The sequence below is a fragment of the Serinus canaria genome, chromosome 1A, assembly GCF_022539315.1.
Source record: "Serinus canaria isolate serCan28SL12 chromosome 1A, serCan2020, whole genome shotgun sequence".
NCBI classification, from domain to species: Eukaryota; Metazoa; Chordata; class Aves; order Passeriformes; family Fringillidae; genus Serinus; species Serinus canaria.
In genome coordinates, this window is record NC_066314.1 from 45,739,955 (window position 1) to 45,756,747 (window position 16,793).

Here is a 16,793-nt window from a genome sequence, read left to right on the forward strand (position 1 = left end):
AATAACTTATTCATTCAAGGAACAGTGAGAGAGACTTTGAATAATCAGTTATTATGTTCCTGTAATGCTTGACTGAAAAATGGGGCTTTTTCTTAGCTCTATAGTTCTTGCTTAAAGGGGTTTAGTGTTATGTAAGACTCTATTTCTAATGTTAAATATGTTACATATATTCCAAAGAAAGATTCTTGCAGGAAGACTGTCAAAAGATGGAACAAACAAGCTTCTACTTTGGCAGAGATGCTTTTAAAGTCAGAAAAAGGATTTGACTAAAATAGGGCTGCAGAGTGTTACTAATTTCTACAAAAGGTTTGTATCATTCCAAAAGGTAACAAGACCAAACCTCTTTCCTAAGACCAAGCCTCTGGTTCATTCTGATATCTCAAACTTCAGCCACTCCTTTCTTTATAATAAAATAAAAAGAAAAAGAAAAAGACAAACCACAAAAAACCACACAAACAAACAAAACCAAAACCAACCAACCAACAAAAACCCCAAGCTAAACCAAAACAAAACAAATCAGTAGGGGGGGATTATTCCTTGGATGAGTAGACATGCTACAGGTAAGTGCTTCTAGGGTTCTAATGGACCCACTAGAAATTCCAACCCAGGTACTGTGGTGCCAGAAAAGCTCAAAAGCCCAAAAGAGCTGCATAAAACTCATCACAACGTAGACCAGGCATAAGGGCAGCAGCAGAGAAAAAAGGTGAAGTCATTTCTAATCTGTCCTTTGTTTCTGAGAATTTCTTTTGGGTCATGCAGAGCACTGGCTCTTCCTGTGCCATGAGAGGGTGGATGTCTCAGGAAAGTAAATGTGTCCTGTGAGTGTTGGGATCTTCACAGAGGCACAATAATTTGCTGCTCCCATCCTTGGGAGTGCAGTTCTGTGCTATTTTATGCTTTAGAGCTCCAATAGAGCACAAAGCATCTGACTTTTTGAGGTCTTCTTCTTTCCTGGTAACATTCAGGGAAGTTAAAACAGAAAAAGGGAGATGTCACTACAGTTTGGTACTTTATTTAGACCTTGCTTCAGGAATGCACCAAACACAGAAAAGGAATTCAGGACCTATTACCCCGATGATAGATTTTTAAGGGTCATCAAAACTGCACATTTTTTCAACTGCACCTTTTGTTGCCAGAATGCCTGAAAATTATGACCCTTGCTATTCCAATCCTCTCCTACTGCTTGTGGGAGAGACTCTGCTTAGTGCCAGTTGCTGGAAATAATCACTTTGGGGTAGGCATCTTATGTGAACAGCCCAACACTACTCCATGCATTTTAATGTCAGTGCTCTATTTCTCCTTTGCAGGTTTTGGTTGCAAGGCTAGATAAGAACAGTATAAAGGGCATGATTCCTGCTGTTTATAAGGTTCTCTCAAAGACAAATTAAAATTTTGAGAAAGAATATTTTTACAAAATATTCTACAAATATTGGTCCCATTCTTCCACTCCAGTTTGTAACTGAATGGTTGTATTTATCATAACCTCTCCCCAGTTATGTCTCCACACACCCAGGCTGGTAGGTCAGAGCCACATCCTCTCTCTGTAATAGACTAGGGTGGGATTCACTGATCTGTGTTTAGTTTCTGTGCAGGAAGGTATATTTAATGGGGTCTGCATGGCAGCTCTTGGCTGAGACAAAAGTAAGAAAGACTTTGTGATAACAGTGGATTTCTGGGCTTCATGGCCCTGGCCTGGGAAGGGCTTATGATGCTGTAACTGAGGAGCAGGCCCTCTAGCTCCTGAAAACTGGAAGCAAGGTAGGTAAAAAGGGGAGGGAGGAATTTGATGATGACCTGTTAGCTCAAAAGTGACAGAGAATATAGAAGGAATAGGTTTGTGGGAAAAGGGATGTTGGTAGCTGGGAATGTTTGTCATCCAAATGAAACCTTCCACTCTAGAAATCTCTAAATCTTTCCAAACTGGAAGGAACAGACTGGGGATGGACTGGATGTACTTGCACTGGTCTTACTCCCTTTGGCTAAGCCCTTGGTGTCAGAAATAGCATCCTGCCCTGCATAGACCCCTGTTCTGCTATCCTATCTTCAGGATAACCATTTTCACAATCCTAGGTTATGTTCATTCCTCAGCAGTCCTAGGACAGCTGAAATTCCCCAAATGGTTTAGCTGCTGGTACTTTCTACCAGAATGAATTACCAGGCAGTGCTGTGGTACAATGGGGTTGTTACATTAAAACACACCTGAAAGAGACACCCGGGATCTTTTTAAAGCTGTCTTGATGTCCCACATTATAATAAAGTAAATATTTGGTGCACTGAAGTTTTCTGTTAGATTGTTCCCTGTGCAGCCAGATTTTCTGTTTGTCTCATCAATAAACTACTGACTTGAGAACTGGGTGAGGGTTTTGCAATAAACTGTTTGTTCAGCAAAGGTTTTTCTCTCCTCCCCGTTATGAATGGCCTGGTAATGACTCCTGATATTGGTAAAGGGATTTATCATCCACAAGTAGTTTGATTTATCAAACACAGACAAATGTTTGAACACCTGTGATGGTGATCTTTGATAGTTGTGTTTTTATATGTGTGCTCACAGTCTAAGAGGAAAGAGAAGCTAACAATCATTCTTACAATTGTTTTTATAGAAATAAGAGTAGTAGGAAATGGACTGAATTGTTCAATGTGTTTGGATCTTCTACTTCTTTCAAGATCCTTATTTGCAATATACAACTGTGGAGAAATGTCTTTGCTTAGTTATACTTAGTTGTATATACATTAAATGGCTTTGTGCCATATTCAGAGTGTATCTTGTGAACTCCCATCTCAGGCATTGTGGCACTTGAAGAGGGGAGCTTTGTTCCCCACAGGAGGGACACACTGATGCCCTCTCTCTTTGTATAATCACTGAAGTCCTTTCAGGAGGTAATTCCAAAGGCTTGTTGTGCAACTCTGTTCCTGAAGAATTGCTGAAGAATCTGAACCAGGGCCAAGTAGAGCCAAGTGATTGGAATTGTTAGGCACAGGGAGGTGCTTGTGTTCAATGTGAACATTTGGATTCTTTCAATAATCAGAACATTGAGGCATCCTCTGAGCACAGGTGGGAAATGAAGCAAGAGATTTTGGGCTTTTGCAGAGCTGTCCAGCAGTTTGCCCATGTGGGTTCTGCCCATGTGGCAGACGTGGGTTATCAGCTCTCTGCAGCTGCTGTCCTGTTCAAACCCACTGCTTAAAGGTGCCTCCCCCGTGATGACAGGAGCACAGCCTTGGTGGGTTTGACTGCACTCATGCCCACAGCTCATTCTGGGCAGTGATGGAATTGGAAATACAAGAATTGAGGGCAATCAGGACTCTGTCCCTACAGTCTGGTGTTCAGGCTCTTGTGACAGTAGAGGACATTTTCAAGGTATTGCTTTGCACCAAGGGCTATCTGTCTGTCCATTTTTCCTATGGTTGTCTCTGGAAAAGTCATTCACAGCATGATAGAGAAAGAACAAGTGCTGGACACAGAACTACCTGCATCTCTAGTTAAATGGCACAGCCTGTGTTTGATGCCAGCCAGGGTTTCATGGAGGGGAGAGTGGACGTCATATACCATCAAAATACCACAGTCTGTCATAAATCAGTAATATCACATGTTCAGAAATCTTCCCTTCACTACTGCTGCTTCTGGAAGGTAAGAAAAGAGTTTGTTCTAATAATAATTAAGCATATGTCTTGCTTATGTCATGCATTACAATGCAAAGGGAATCTATTTTTTTCTAAAATAATTCCAGAATTTTTATTGCTGTGCCTTTAACATGACCATGCACCTGACCATGCACAGAGAGCTATGGCATAGATGCCTCAATTTAGCTACAATGATTTGGGGTTTGAAATTTTTTTTCCTAATATTCCTTGGACTTTCTTAATGAAAATAAAGAAGACTTATTTTTTATTCCAATAATTTTCAAAACTAAAAAGATATTTTTGTGCTTTTGCACTTCACTTGGATGCTAATAGGCAGACATATTATTTTATTCATAAACAATGGGGAAAGCATTTAAGATAAATGGTGTTTTGTGCATACTAGAAAAAGATGTGTTTAGCTATACCAAATAGTGATAGACTATATACTTTTGTTTTAGGGTAATTATTAAACCAATAAAGAATATCCAAAGTTATATGGAAGTTAATATGTATTTATAGATATCTATGGCAATCTGCAAGGTCAGAAGTTTTTCAAAGTTCTGTGCAAGTAATCCCACAGTGTACCCAATCTTTTCAGTCTTGGAAACACATTGTATATTAATACTGTTATTATGGAGTACTTTGTCTTAAATCAGAAGTCTCCAAAGGTCTCCCAATGTGTATCATTAACAGTTACTTAAAACTTTTCCAAAAGTGTGGATGTTTGTAGCTAGATGGGGCAAATCCTGTGACATACATTAGTAAAAGTAATTAATACAAGGATATTATATAAAATTGACACCTTTAAGATATTCCAGTTTGTCACTACATGTGCATGTGTAGATGTGGCAGACAGCTGGTACTGCATTACATGTAAAAATATGCCAGCAAGTTCTCAGAAACAGAGAATTAACACATGAGTTTTCCTGCCCTTACCCCCACTGCCGTCTTCAAAAGGAGCCCAGAACTGGAAACAAGCATCAATGAAAGGAGAAGAGAACTCAGCACACACCCCCCACATCCTTTGTAGAAATCTGAAATTGTGTTAAAGGTGTAAGGTAGAGGAAGCTTAGTGCTGCTGGCAAGGAGCAAGGGTGGGAGGAAAGTTTCTGGGCAACACTCTTTTTCCAGAAAGGAGTCAAGTGTTGGGCTGGTAAATCAAAGTTGCAGTTTGCAAAGACTTTTTCCTCTGTGCAGAGAAGAGAAACCTCAAGGCAGGATGCAAGACATGTTCCTGCTCTGAGAACATACTTAGCAATGATAATTTTGTGCTGTGAAACTCTGCACTACTGTACATGAGGGATTTAAGGGTAGAAGCAAAAAATTATACACTTTTGATATATTAAAAATCTATCTAATGTAATCATTGAAGTACATTTGGTGTGCACAGTATTCACCTTGTGCTGCAGGAAAGAAAAATGCCAAGGCAGAAAGAATATAGCAGTACTGGTTGATGAGGACCAAAAAAGAACATGATGTAGGATTTCTGACAGAAAACACTTTCTGACCCATGTAGCAAAAGCAGCGCTCTCTGAAAGACTTGATATGGCACACATCAGCCTTCCACTTAATGAAATAATTATCTGTCTCTGAGCTACTGCTTCCAGGCCAACTTTATCCTGCTAGGAAGACATGTGTATATTAATATGTGTTTGCATACATTCTATGGCTCATAGAACAGTTTGGGGTTTTTTCTGAAGCAATAATTGAACCAAAATGGTTTTCATCAGTTGCAGTTGCACTGTCCAGTGCAGCCATGGGGCAGATCCTGGGAAGGAAGGCCAGCTGTGCTGTGCATTTGGTTTCCACTCCTGTCACAGACATGAGAAGTGCCAGAGCTGAGAGCAGGAAAGCTGTGCTTTACACACACCTGCAGAGCCCTGACTAACATGTATGGAAATGCTTAATGCAGTTTCCCTTTGAAACTCTGCTTTTGATGCAGATGAGCTGCCAAGAACTCACAGGAAGAAGCCAATGGAAAATGTGCCTGAAGGGATGACTTTTTATCCCTTATTGGCACGGGTTTGCCTGGAGTGAAAAGGGCACCATGCACAGCAGCTTTCAGTTTGCTTTGAAAGATCTTCTCAGAAGGAGCAACTTCTCTGTAGAACTTACATGCAGCACTTGGTGTAGCAAAACAAACCTGCTCATGTTGGAATTATATTTGTTCTTGCTAAGTGTCACCCTCTCAGAGGTAGATGTGAAAGCAGCATCCACCCACATGGCAAAATCTCTTTCACTACAAGCTGGAATGCCCTTGTTTAACACCACTACCATATTAACATATTAGCTATGTTGGTACACAAATTACTTCTCTGATACATTTGGTCATTTTTATATTTAGAAGTGTGCTAAAATTCTGACTGAGAACAAGCCACTCATTTAGCCTCTAAAATTAAAAGCCTTTAAAAAATCTCATTTGTTTTCCTAACCTAATTAATTGGGACCCTTCACGACAAATAAAGGAAAAAGTATGTTGTTTTATGCACAACTTTATGCATCAATGAGTAAATCAGATTAGTCTAATGAATCTATTTCAGATTAGTCCAATGAATCTATTTTAAATTACCATGAGGTAATTTAAATTATTATTTCAGCTGAACTACAAAATCTCAATAAGCTGAGAAAAAATTGAGACTGATCTTTACAGAGAAAACCATAAAAGTTTTAAAAATCTAATATTTACTTTGCTTTTATATGTGTTTATTTCTCATACTTCTGTGGAAAGAGTCTTTACCACCCTCTCAGACAATATTGCTTAGATTTTACTGAGTGGGATATGTCATTGATAAAGCATAAATCAGCAGCTGCTAAAGCAAGAAGGAAATGCTAAAGGCAGGTGAGTGATCCATCCATAGCAGCAGTGACATCAGATGCTGTCTTTGCATGTAGTACTGGAGATCTGTAGTAAGGTAAAGAAAATAAATTTCTGGAACATGGGTGAGCTCACCATGGCTTTTTCCAAGGAGCTGCTGGTTTAAAACCTCTGCCTGACAACGAGCCAGAAATCATTAATTTGGCCAGTCCACAGCACATCACATAGGTGGTGTTTCTCAATGCAGTAGTCCCACCTGAAAAGTAGGTGCTGATAGAGAGGGAGGAGCACAGAAGCCCAAGTGCCCTAATTCAAGTTTTTGTTGACATCATTAAGGTCATGGGAGAGGAAAGCTTTCCTGCAACCCCTAATTTAAAAGCTATGTTGTTCACAGACACTTTTTTTCCCTTGTGTTGGTGAAGGCAAGTTTGTAATTCACTTTATGTTTTATCACAAATGATTGGTAGGAGATTGCCCCTACAATTTTGACTGAAATCAGACTGGATGCTGTTAATGTGATACCTGTGCAGTGAGGCCAGGTATTAAGGCTACTGGGAATCAGACAAGTGTAGAACACTGTCATTTCTGTGGATTGCTGAAAGTTCCTTATACTGCAAGAGCATCAGACAGAGGTGAGGAAATTCAAATGCAGCAAAATTGTGACTTCATTGTCTGGAATACAGTCAGGTTTAGGCTGGTCATTTTCTGACCACTTCCTCGGCAGTTTGGTTTTTGTTATTTAAAGAGGGGCTTTGAAGTCAGCTGTGTACATTCTCCAAGAGTATAAATTTTATGGAGGTCTTTGGGACCTCCATAGCTGACTGCCACTTCCTTTCTCCCTGGCCCAATTAGTCCAGATCTGCTGGAGTGCTGCAGGGATCCTGCAACCTTCATCTCTTCTGAGGAACAGCAGCTTAAATGTAACAAGGATGGAGGGCTTGAGGGAACAAAGGGTAATTTATATCTGTCCACATTGTCATTAATTTGCTCTAAGTAGGGTTGGAATGCAGAACAAAGGCTCTTGAATGTGAGGATGCAAGTGTGAAATGGTATATGGTACAAGTAATAGCTGAGTATTTAAGAAGAAACTGGATTATATAATTTGCAAAGCTGCTTAACTGAATTGCTGCCCATTGATTACTTTTCTATTTCCATCATATTTGTATGTATGTTTCAGCAGTTGGAGTATTTTTTCTTGGGTTTTAGAAATCTCTTTTGGGGCATATCTCCACCTCTTATCTCTGAGGTCATCTGCAGATTTCCTTAGGCTGCTATTGTATGAATAATCAGTTGTCTCATTTAAGAAATTCTCTTTGTTCTACATCATTAAATGCTGACTCCTGCTGCTGCTATGACAGATCACTTTTCAGGAATCTACAAAGGGAGTTGACTCTGATGTTAACAGTGGATCTTTGCTGTGGAACAAAAGAATATGCTGAAGCAAGCACGAGACAATTTTAATTTTTAATATTTTAACACTGAAAAGTAATAAAGGATGAAGCTGGTCGAAATGTACCCATTTTGAGATCTGTATTTCCAAAAAGTGGAGAAGGGCCTTTAGAGCACTTATGAGTAATTTTGTGCCTAGGAATATTATTTGTCGCTCCCATCAAGGCAGTAGTGAGACAGTAATTTGGCAAGGAGAAGGGGAAAATACAATGGCCTAGCTCAGAATTCACAATAGGAGCATCTTGCTATAGGCAGACTGTAGGTGAAAGGAAAATGCTTCTTTCCAAAGCGTGAGTGATAGCTTCTAGTGAAGCAGCGTAGTCTAAATGACCTGAAGGTTTGTTCTTCCACCTCAGCCTTTTTGTCATGAATTCTTTTCCCAGATTTCTCCCTGACCACTGAAGGTCTCTGCTAACTCTGTGCTTTAGGTACTCAAGAGCATCATGTCTCACAGATGCCTTTGGGAAAGGTTTTCCTGCTAATCTTCAAAAGCCAGAGGTATTCCCAGTAGCTCCCTCTTTCTCTCTGTCTGTATCCAAATACTCTGTAGCCAGCATCTTGTGCCTGTTTGGCCCTTTTCTGTCTGCTCTCAATATGCAGCCACCTTTCTCTGTTTTCAAAACTTCCTGCTTTCTCTGCTAATGTTGAAAGAGCAGTGAAATGAGCAAATCCTGTGCCTATTTTTGTGTGTCAATAGGTTTCAAACTGTGACCCGCCAGAATAAGTTTTTATTCTGCACTGCTTTTAAACAGCAACCAGTGCATACCAATGTGAATCCATTTGAAATGGACTCCAGTGCTGGACTTCTTCCTAGGCTATGTCATGCCATCAGGTTGGCATGTGAGATCTTTCAGTGCCCTGCATCTGAAGCGTGCTGTCCGTACTCTTTTTGTCCTAATGGTTGTTGTCTGTCTTGCAACTTACTTTGTGTGTGTGTGTTTTATTTTAGTCTGTTTGTTCCTGTGTCATTTGTAACAACATCTCTTGTTTGTTTTCACACTTGGGAGTTAGTTTTGTAGATGGTATGTGAGGAGATGCTCATGGCATGGCAGCGTGTGGTCACCTGAATGAGGGACTTGCCAGTGGCAACTCTGCATCCTTGCTGATAGCAGAGAATGTTGTTGTTTCATTCTATTTAGCTTTAAATCAGTCCATGTTCTATCTGAAGCTCCTTGGTTTGAAGAAAACTTGGTTCTGCTAAGGAGGAAAAATGGAAATACCTTCATTCAATGTGTATGTTTCCTCACCTGAAGCCCCTTGGCTGGATTTTCTACTGCACTGTCACAAACCCCATCAATCTCTTCAATTTCTTCAGAAGGAAGAGAGGATTTGCAGGTTAACCAGCTGGAAACACAAATATGGATCAAACCAGGCATAAAGAAGACAGATGTGGACTTTTCAGAAATTCTTAATGCAATACAAGAAAGTAAGTTCTTCCTTGGATGCAAAATTGTGTTTACAGTGGAAGATTCAATTGAGATGTATTGAAATTATAACTGAAGGCAGACACAAAGTGATGAACTGAATGATAAGTATCTATTATTAAAATCTTTCAGGAAGTTCAATGGATTATTGAAGGCTAGTAAGAAATCTTTTACTATCAGAGAAGTCATAGAAAGATTTGAATTGCTGTGTGCCAAAGGATTCCAGCAGTATATATTTTCTATGCAGACCTAACCAGAAATAGTAAGATTCCTTGTAGTTTATTCAATGCTTTGCCCTCCTGAGTAGCTGTGTGAACTAATACTATTAATAAAATGCTGCAGTTGGGGTTTGAAGGCTGGATTTGAAGTTCCAGTTCTTCCAAAGTTTTGGGCTGAATTCACATTTTTGCAGCCGGTATTTTTCGGGAGAGTCACAAGGTTGTCACAAAAAGTGAAGGTCTGTGTGTCTTAGGTGCTGCACAAAATTATCTCTTTTTGTGTGTAATGGGCTGTGGACTAAGAATTAATTGGCTCACCCTTCTTAAGTCCAGCTGCAGAATGATCTCAACACTTGTGCTAGAAGTAGTGCTGCTCTTGTTAATAACAGTGGAAGACACCTCCCTACCCAAAACTGATGCAGTTCTGGAATCCAATAAAATCTGGAATTTCAGTGAGAATTTTTCATAATAGTTTGAAATTCTTATGCAGGCTGAGAGTCAGAATGCAAGTCATGGCTTCCTGACTTTCTTATTTTCCAGTTTGATTTTAAACTGGGTGTTTGGTACAGCAATTTTCTAGGGTGAGAAACAGCAGCTTCGATTCTAGAGTGCTCAAGGATGAATAAGAATGCATAAAAACCCAGACTCTGCCTGATATTTGCCACATGAATGAGGAACCACACAGTGGTAGAATCAGGCTGTTTAGTGGTGGTACTCATTTGGGGGTGGAAGGAAAATGCTCAGGTTAGATAATGGGGGTAATAATTTTAAATTGAATCACCTTATTACTTAAGCTACAGGTTTTGGATGGATTCTGTGTTTTCTGATTTAAAAATCTTTTCCCATCAGAAATCTTAACGTGAGGTTTTGTCTTCTCCCTTCTCCACCCCAGCACAGCCCAGATTTAGGCCTGGGGGCAGTCAGGATGCAGACTGGAGAGACTGAAAAGGCTCTGTAGAGTCTTTCAGAGGTGGATAAACAAGATGGCTAAACATGGATAAGCAATTTAATCTGGGAGTGCTTCAAGAATTAACAATTTGCTTTATGGATTATTCACAAGCCATTTGAGAAGGATGCAGCTTTTACAGCTTGGGAGAGAGTGTTTTTCCTTTATCCAGAGCAGACACAGTTGCTGTTGGGAAGCTAACCTCTATGTCCTTTAGCTACATCTCCTTCATCAAAGACAGAAGGAATTCTGTACAACCCACATTGCAGAGGCTTGTTGTGTGTCCAGGGGGGTGTTGTCACCTGCACTCTGTTGCAAATGCCATCTAATTGAAATAAACATGACTAAATATTCCTTCTAGGGTGGTTGCTCTGAACAGTCAATGTTACTTTTATTCCCAGTTGTTAGCATTGAATGATAATTTGAAACAGGCTAATGATGCTTTTCAAAACCAAATATTTTTTTCTTGCTAAGATAAGCTTGGAATATTGATCTTCAGCTAGCATTATCCAAAGTGAGAGTACACTTGATGGCTTGGTGGGACTTCTGCTAATAAAATGACAACAAACAGAAGCATGATCTCTGAGCGTGTTTCCATCTTCTCACACGACAAGTTAGTCAGGTCCCATTTTTTAATGAAAGTTCTTATTTTTAGACACTTCAGTTTCAGCATCCACCTTCAGAAAGTTAAAGGAGTCATCTTGTTTTTGAGTCCTACCTTATACCAGCATCTTGATCTGAAGTGATCTGTGGGCCCACAGAGATGGTGTGTGGAGTTCTGCTCAGAATTTATCAGCATCCAGTTTTCAGAATATGTAGTTCTACTATATTTGGGATAAAAATATTTGTATACCTACTTTTTTTTCCTTTTATTCTTCAAGGGATTTTGAATTATCAAGTTTTTTTTTTTTTTTTCTGCAAAATAGAACGTGAGGGGGAGAAAAGAGTTTGCATATTTAAGCTGATTAAAACCAGAAGGAGAATTCTTAATATCTCCTGTAGCAATGCATGTGCTGCTCTGTATTCCTGTTAAATTTCACTGCTTAAAAATACCTGACTGTACAGTAGCACCAGTCTGTCTCCCAGATAACATTTATGTATATAATAAAGCCATTCTATGTCATTCTGTTAAGGACATATGTGGCTATAAGTATGTTAGGGTCTGAAGGGGACAAGAATGATGGAGCCCTGATCATCCTTTTAGCAACATTTGTCCATGGAGGTGTCCAGTCCATTGGAGTGGAAGGGCTGAGCCTCCTACAAGCAGCAGGAGAGTTATGGTGGAAGTACCATCACCATTACTAATGTAAAGCAACCAGGAATTGCTATATAAATTATCTATTTGATTTTGTAGAACAGTATTTTATTAATTTATTTTTAAGAATATAGTGAGACTTGGGGTAGAAAAATTCTCTCAGCAAATGTTGGGGGCCCATATTTTCTGCAGTGACCAACCAACATGCCAATTATCTGTGTATCTCTGATATAAACAATTTTCCACTGCAGGCAATCTGGGCAAGTCAGATTAGGTAGCTAATTTCACTAAAGATGAGAGTTGCTTCCACATCTTCTTCACTGCTGAGATGGATTGTATTTTAAAATTATCTTAAAATAAGATTTTTTTTTTTTGGCTCCTCACAAATCCTCAGGATAATTCAGTACTTCAGTGTTTCAAGGCTACTGACACATTCACTGTCTTACACACCAAGTTCTGTATCTCAAAACATCCACTTAAAACTATGAATTTTGCAACCCAAAGCATTACCAGCACTTCAAGAAGCAGCAATTCTAGTATCCCAGAGGCCTCATCTTTTATACCAAAGCAGTCTTAATGTCAGAACAAAGATAGTTTAAATTCCCTTGGGTATAGAGAACAGGCAAAACTTTCATTTTTACAGCTTTCATTGATGCTGTCTACAACAGATAAATGTATCTTGAATAAGCTTCAGAAAGCTTCACATTTATTTAATTTTTTTGGGGGGGGGGGTTTCCACAGTTGTTTTCAGATTATACTGAGGTTTTAACCATACACAGGTTTAAGTGTTGCTGTCATGGAGGCACTGACGGGTTTCAATTCAGTGAAATTCAAATAATTAAAAATGTTTTCTGCTTCATTTGTTCTTTCTGTTGAATATTGAGATTTATTCTTCTCATACGAACAATATGTGCAAAATCTGGTCATGATCCACATCCACATTATTATCTGATGGGCTGGAATGTTTCTGGTCTTGACTTTTGAAAGAGCAGGGACAGTGAAGGACATGAAGTTAGGCTGTGCTGTGCTTTCACCTCTCTTTATAAGCATCTAAGTATGATTTTCGTGGACTGAAATGAATGAAGGTGGGAAAAATCTGTAATATTACTGCTACATGGGCTTCAAATTGGAATTTCTTTGTTGTCTTTCAAGCCTCCTAAAGCCTCTGTGGTTTCCCCTAGGACTCTGAGGAGCTGCAGGCTCTCATCGCATGTATCTCAACACCAGAAACTCAGAATCTCTCTTACAAACTATGCTGCTTAGCTTAGCACTTTAGCCTATTATTTGGACATGAGGACTTCTCTGTTGTTTCTGAAACTTTTAGTCATTTTCCAAACAAAACTCTTGTAGTTAAGAATAAAATGTCTTTCATTAGCCTTGTCCCTATTTTATGCATGAAAATGAAGATGAAGGATGCTTGAATATTTTGGTAGGGTTTTCTTTTTTTATTACCCACAGATGTAATAGACTTTAGATGCTCTAAAAGACATGTTAAAGAAAGGAGGAAACATTTCCCCCAATGCTCATTATTGAGAGGGAAAGAGCAGCATATTTAAATTGCAACATATGTCTGTTTTAAGGAATATTATGGATAAGACTCTCCTGCTTGTGAGCATGAAAAATAGGCCACCTGCAGAGACTGGGGAGTTGGTATCATCAGCAATTTTTTAAAAGGATTCTGAAACTGGGCTATGACCCCTGAAGAAGGGAAAGGTGAAAAGGAGGTCTCAAAATGCTCGTGATCACTGGGACCAGTTAGTGGCTGTTAATTTCTGGCAGCTATCCAGTCTCTCCACAGTGGGGGAATGGATTTTTACACCTGCAGCCAGGAGTTGGAAATGGAACTAAGATGCTGCCAGCAATTAGAGCATTTTGGCTGTTGCTATGGATTCTCACCAACAGGAATTACAATTGTCTGTCACTAAATTAGGGGAGATGAGGACAAGCAAAAGCAACAGGAGTTCATTGCACAAAAGAAGAATGACTCCAAAAGTCAGTCAAGTTTGCAAGAAATGTGAACAGTGATATGGGACTAGACTAATTTCTGCCAAGATTGCTAGATATTTGCTCCCACTGTAGTCAGTGGAAGAGGCTCAGTGGCCAGGACCTTTGGAGGTGCCTTCTAACAGTTACAACTCTACTTTGATAATTTTGGATTTTGCCTACGAGGCCTGAGATTGGAGAGCTGAAGTCCATCCACAGCTGAAGCGTGATCCTCAGCTAAGGCATTTTTCTTCTCCTGCCACACATCTCTTCATGTTTTTCACCAGCCCTGTAGTGCATGGAGTGCAGAGTGAACCTACCTGCCCTGCCCCTTCCATCTGGCAGCCACTCCAGAGTTTAATATCCATACTTTTTGTCAGAGTTGGTTTACCACAGCTTAAATCTGTAGATGTAAGCAATTGCTTCAAGACTGAGGGCTGCATGGTAGGTGGATCTGAAAGTGTCAGATTTATATGCATCAAAACATGCCAAGCTGTGAAAAGAGAAATATCTGCCCAAGTTTGTTTACTCAATGCCTTTCAAGAAGCAGTATTTATTTAAGGCTTTCTGCCTCTGGCTGCCCCACGGGTCTGTACAACTTCTAACTTCATACTTTGTATAGTAGGTCAAAAATCTGTCTCCTAAGAAACTTCCAGAGACAACACTAATCCAGAAGGGAGTCATTTAAGCCATTTGCCCCAAAAGAAGCTGAGAAGATAGCTAATGTCTGTTTTATGGTGACAGCAGATTGTTTATTTTCCATCAGAGAGGTCTTGTGGTGTCCTAAATTCTTATGTGGCTCATTGATGGAGAAAGCATTCCAATAATGCTCATCATATTTTAAAATTAAATGGTATATACTTATACCAGAACTGAAAAGTGAAATTATTGATGGGTTATACTTGCTGTCTTCATTTGGTTCAGCAGTGATTTAAATGTATATTTTTATTTTTGTTTTTTAGTAGCTAAGGATGTCAACATTTTTTTTGATGAGTTAGAAGGTGTGAACAGCCCTTCCAAAGATGATGATTCCCTGCTTCACCATGGTAACTTGACCAGTACTTCTGATGATGCCAGCAGGCTGGAAGTTGTGGGCGAGGTAAGGACACACAGAATTATTAATACAATATTTATTCATGCCCATTATAAAGATCTAATAAATGCAATTTGATTTAAAATCTCATTTTCTACATCAAATTGTGCCTAATCTTTCCCATGAGAACTGGTTTCCCATTCTAAGATTATATAATGCTGAAGTATAAAATATCTCAAATTCAAAAGTTTTGGTTTCATGCACCCTCAGTGAAACATCTATACAAATCTTCACCACTTCTGAAAATGCTGGGAAAATTTTCCCTATATTCATTCTTTAAGGGGAAAGAGTGTGGAGGGGATCTATCTACAACTCCTATGAGAAGCATTGAGTTATGTGACACATTCCCTTCCAATGAGGAACAATTATCACCTGATGGTGGATAATGGTGATTCAGAGAATACACCAGGGAGGAAATATTGAGAACATAATCCCTTTTAAAATCTGTCCTAAAGCAGGCAAAGTGTCATGGACCCACGATGAAAATTTGGGTCTTAATTTCTTCCTGTTTCTTTTGTGAAGAAAGGAACAATCTGTCCTTTAATTTTGCCTCCCACTGCCCTGACACCCATGGATGTTGTGGTTGTTTCCTCAGGGACTTTTCTCCTTTCCTCCACCTCAGGAATGGAGCTACATTGATCCTACTTACTGGACTGGTCTGGTGTTACCTGCAAGTTATGCCTGAGGAATTTTTGGCAGAGGGCTGACTGGAACAGATCAGAACTGGCAGGGACCATGCTAGTAATTAAAAAAGAGTGGAAAACCACAGGACATTGCTGAAGGCCCTGCCCTGACCCTCTTTTGTTTACTAGTTTTGATAGAGTTTAGAAGAGGCAATTAGAGATTATCTTTCTCAAGAGCTAGAGGGTTTTGTGGTGCAAATTCTTTTGTGCAACACTGCTGAGGAAAGAGACAGAGATTTTCTTTGTTCTAGAAATTCAGCCCATAGAGAGCTGCACTCATTGAATGTTTAGACAGATAATTAAAGCAACAAAATTCAGGGCACCCTGAATATGTTTGACCTTGCTCACAATTTCATCTTCTTTAATCACAGCTCTTCCTTAGCTTCCTGTACAATGTACAAAGATCTCTCTTTGCCTGCTTGCCGCATAACAGGCTAATCTGACATGAGAGTCCCAAGTTGCATTTTGGGACCATGTACCATAGGGTCTTTAGCAAAAAGGACCAGGTGAAAGGCACACAATTTTTGTAAGTTAAAGAGGAAAAAATAACATGAAATGATCAGAAGGACTTGCTGCTTTTAATGTAATAATATTGAAAAAACAATATGTCAAAAATTTCTATTTTTTTTTCTCTCAGATGTGTTCTTTGTTTTTTAAGAGGAAAAGGAAAACCTTTGAGGAATATGAACAGATTTAAGGGGTATTTTTGTAATCATGGCTGAGGAAAATAGCAATGTAGGTCACATATAGGTATAAGATGGGGGGAAAAAAGGTGAAAATTGAAAGTCTTAACGGGAGTTAAGGGATGCTGCAGCCTACCAAAAAGAGTTTCAAAGTACGTGGTCCCTGCTGAACTCTAGAAGGAAAAGATACACTGTTCAGATGTTTTGTGGTTTAAGCTCCTTGGCTTAAAGCTCTCCTAGCATATGCATGTACATGAGTCATGTCTGAATGCTGATGGTTCCCAGCTGAGCACCTGAGAATACAAAAACTGCTGTATTCCTTGGAAAACAAGTGCAAATTATACAACATGTGTTGCAGCACAGTCATAGAGACAGACAGAAATGCTGAGCTTCTTGTTAGAGTGAAGTCTTCACTGTTCTACTTTCTTCCAGCATCCTTTTTTAGATGAAAGAATGGAGGTTTGACATACATGACTACACCAGTTTTTCACCAAAAACCAGTCAGATCTAGTGCTATATATTTTTTCTTCATCACTTTAGGAAAACTGAATTTTGATGTCGTTACACAGGTAAGGGAGATGCAATATCTGGAGGAAGGTAGGACAAACTTCTGTCTGGCACAG

General features: G+C 39.4%; 1 protein-coding gene across 3 annotated transcripts in view; it reads left to right on the forward strand.

The window, feature by feature from the left end:
* The window catches only part of LOC103813633 (anoctamin-4), a 235,008-nt gene that overhangs the window by 117,134 nt on the left and 101,081 nt on the right, over positions 1 to 16,793 (forward strand). The window contains exons 10-11 of one of the 3 annotated variants that reach the window (XM_050969710.1): positions 9,201 to 9,311; positions 14,674 to 14,810. In XM_050969710.1, coding sequence (XP_050825667.1) covers positions 9,201 to 9,311; positions 14,674 to 14,810 — 248 coding nt within the window. The remainder of the gene's footprint in view (positions 1 to 9,200; positions 9,312 to 14,673; positions 14,811 to 16,793) is intronic. The other 2 variants (XM_050969708.1, XM_050969707.1) reach the window with 2 other exon arrangements.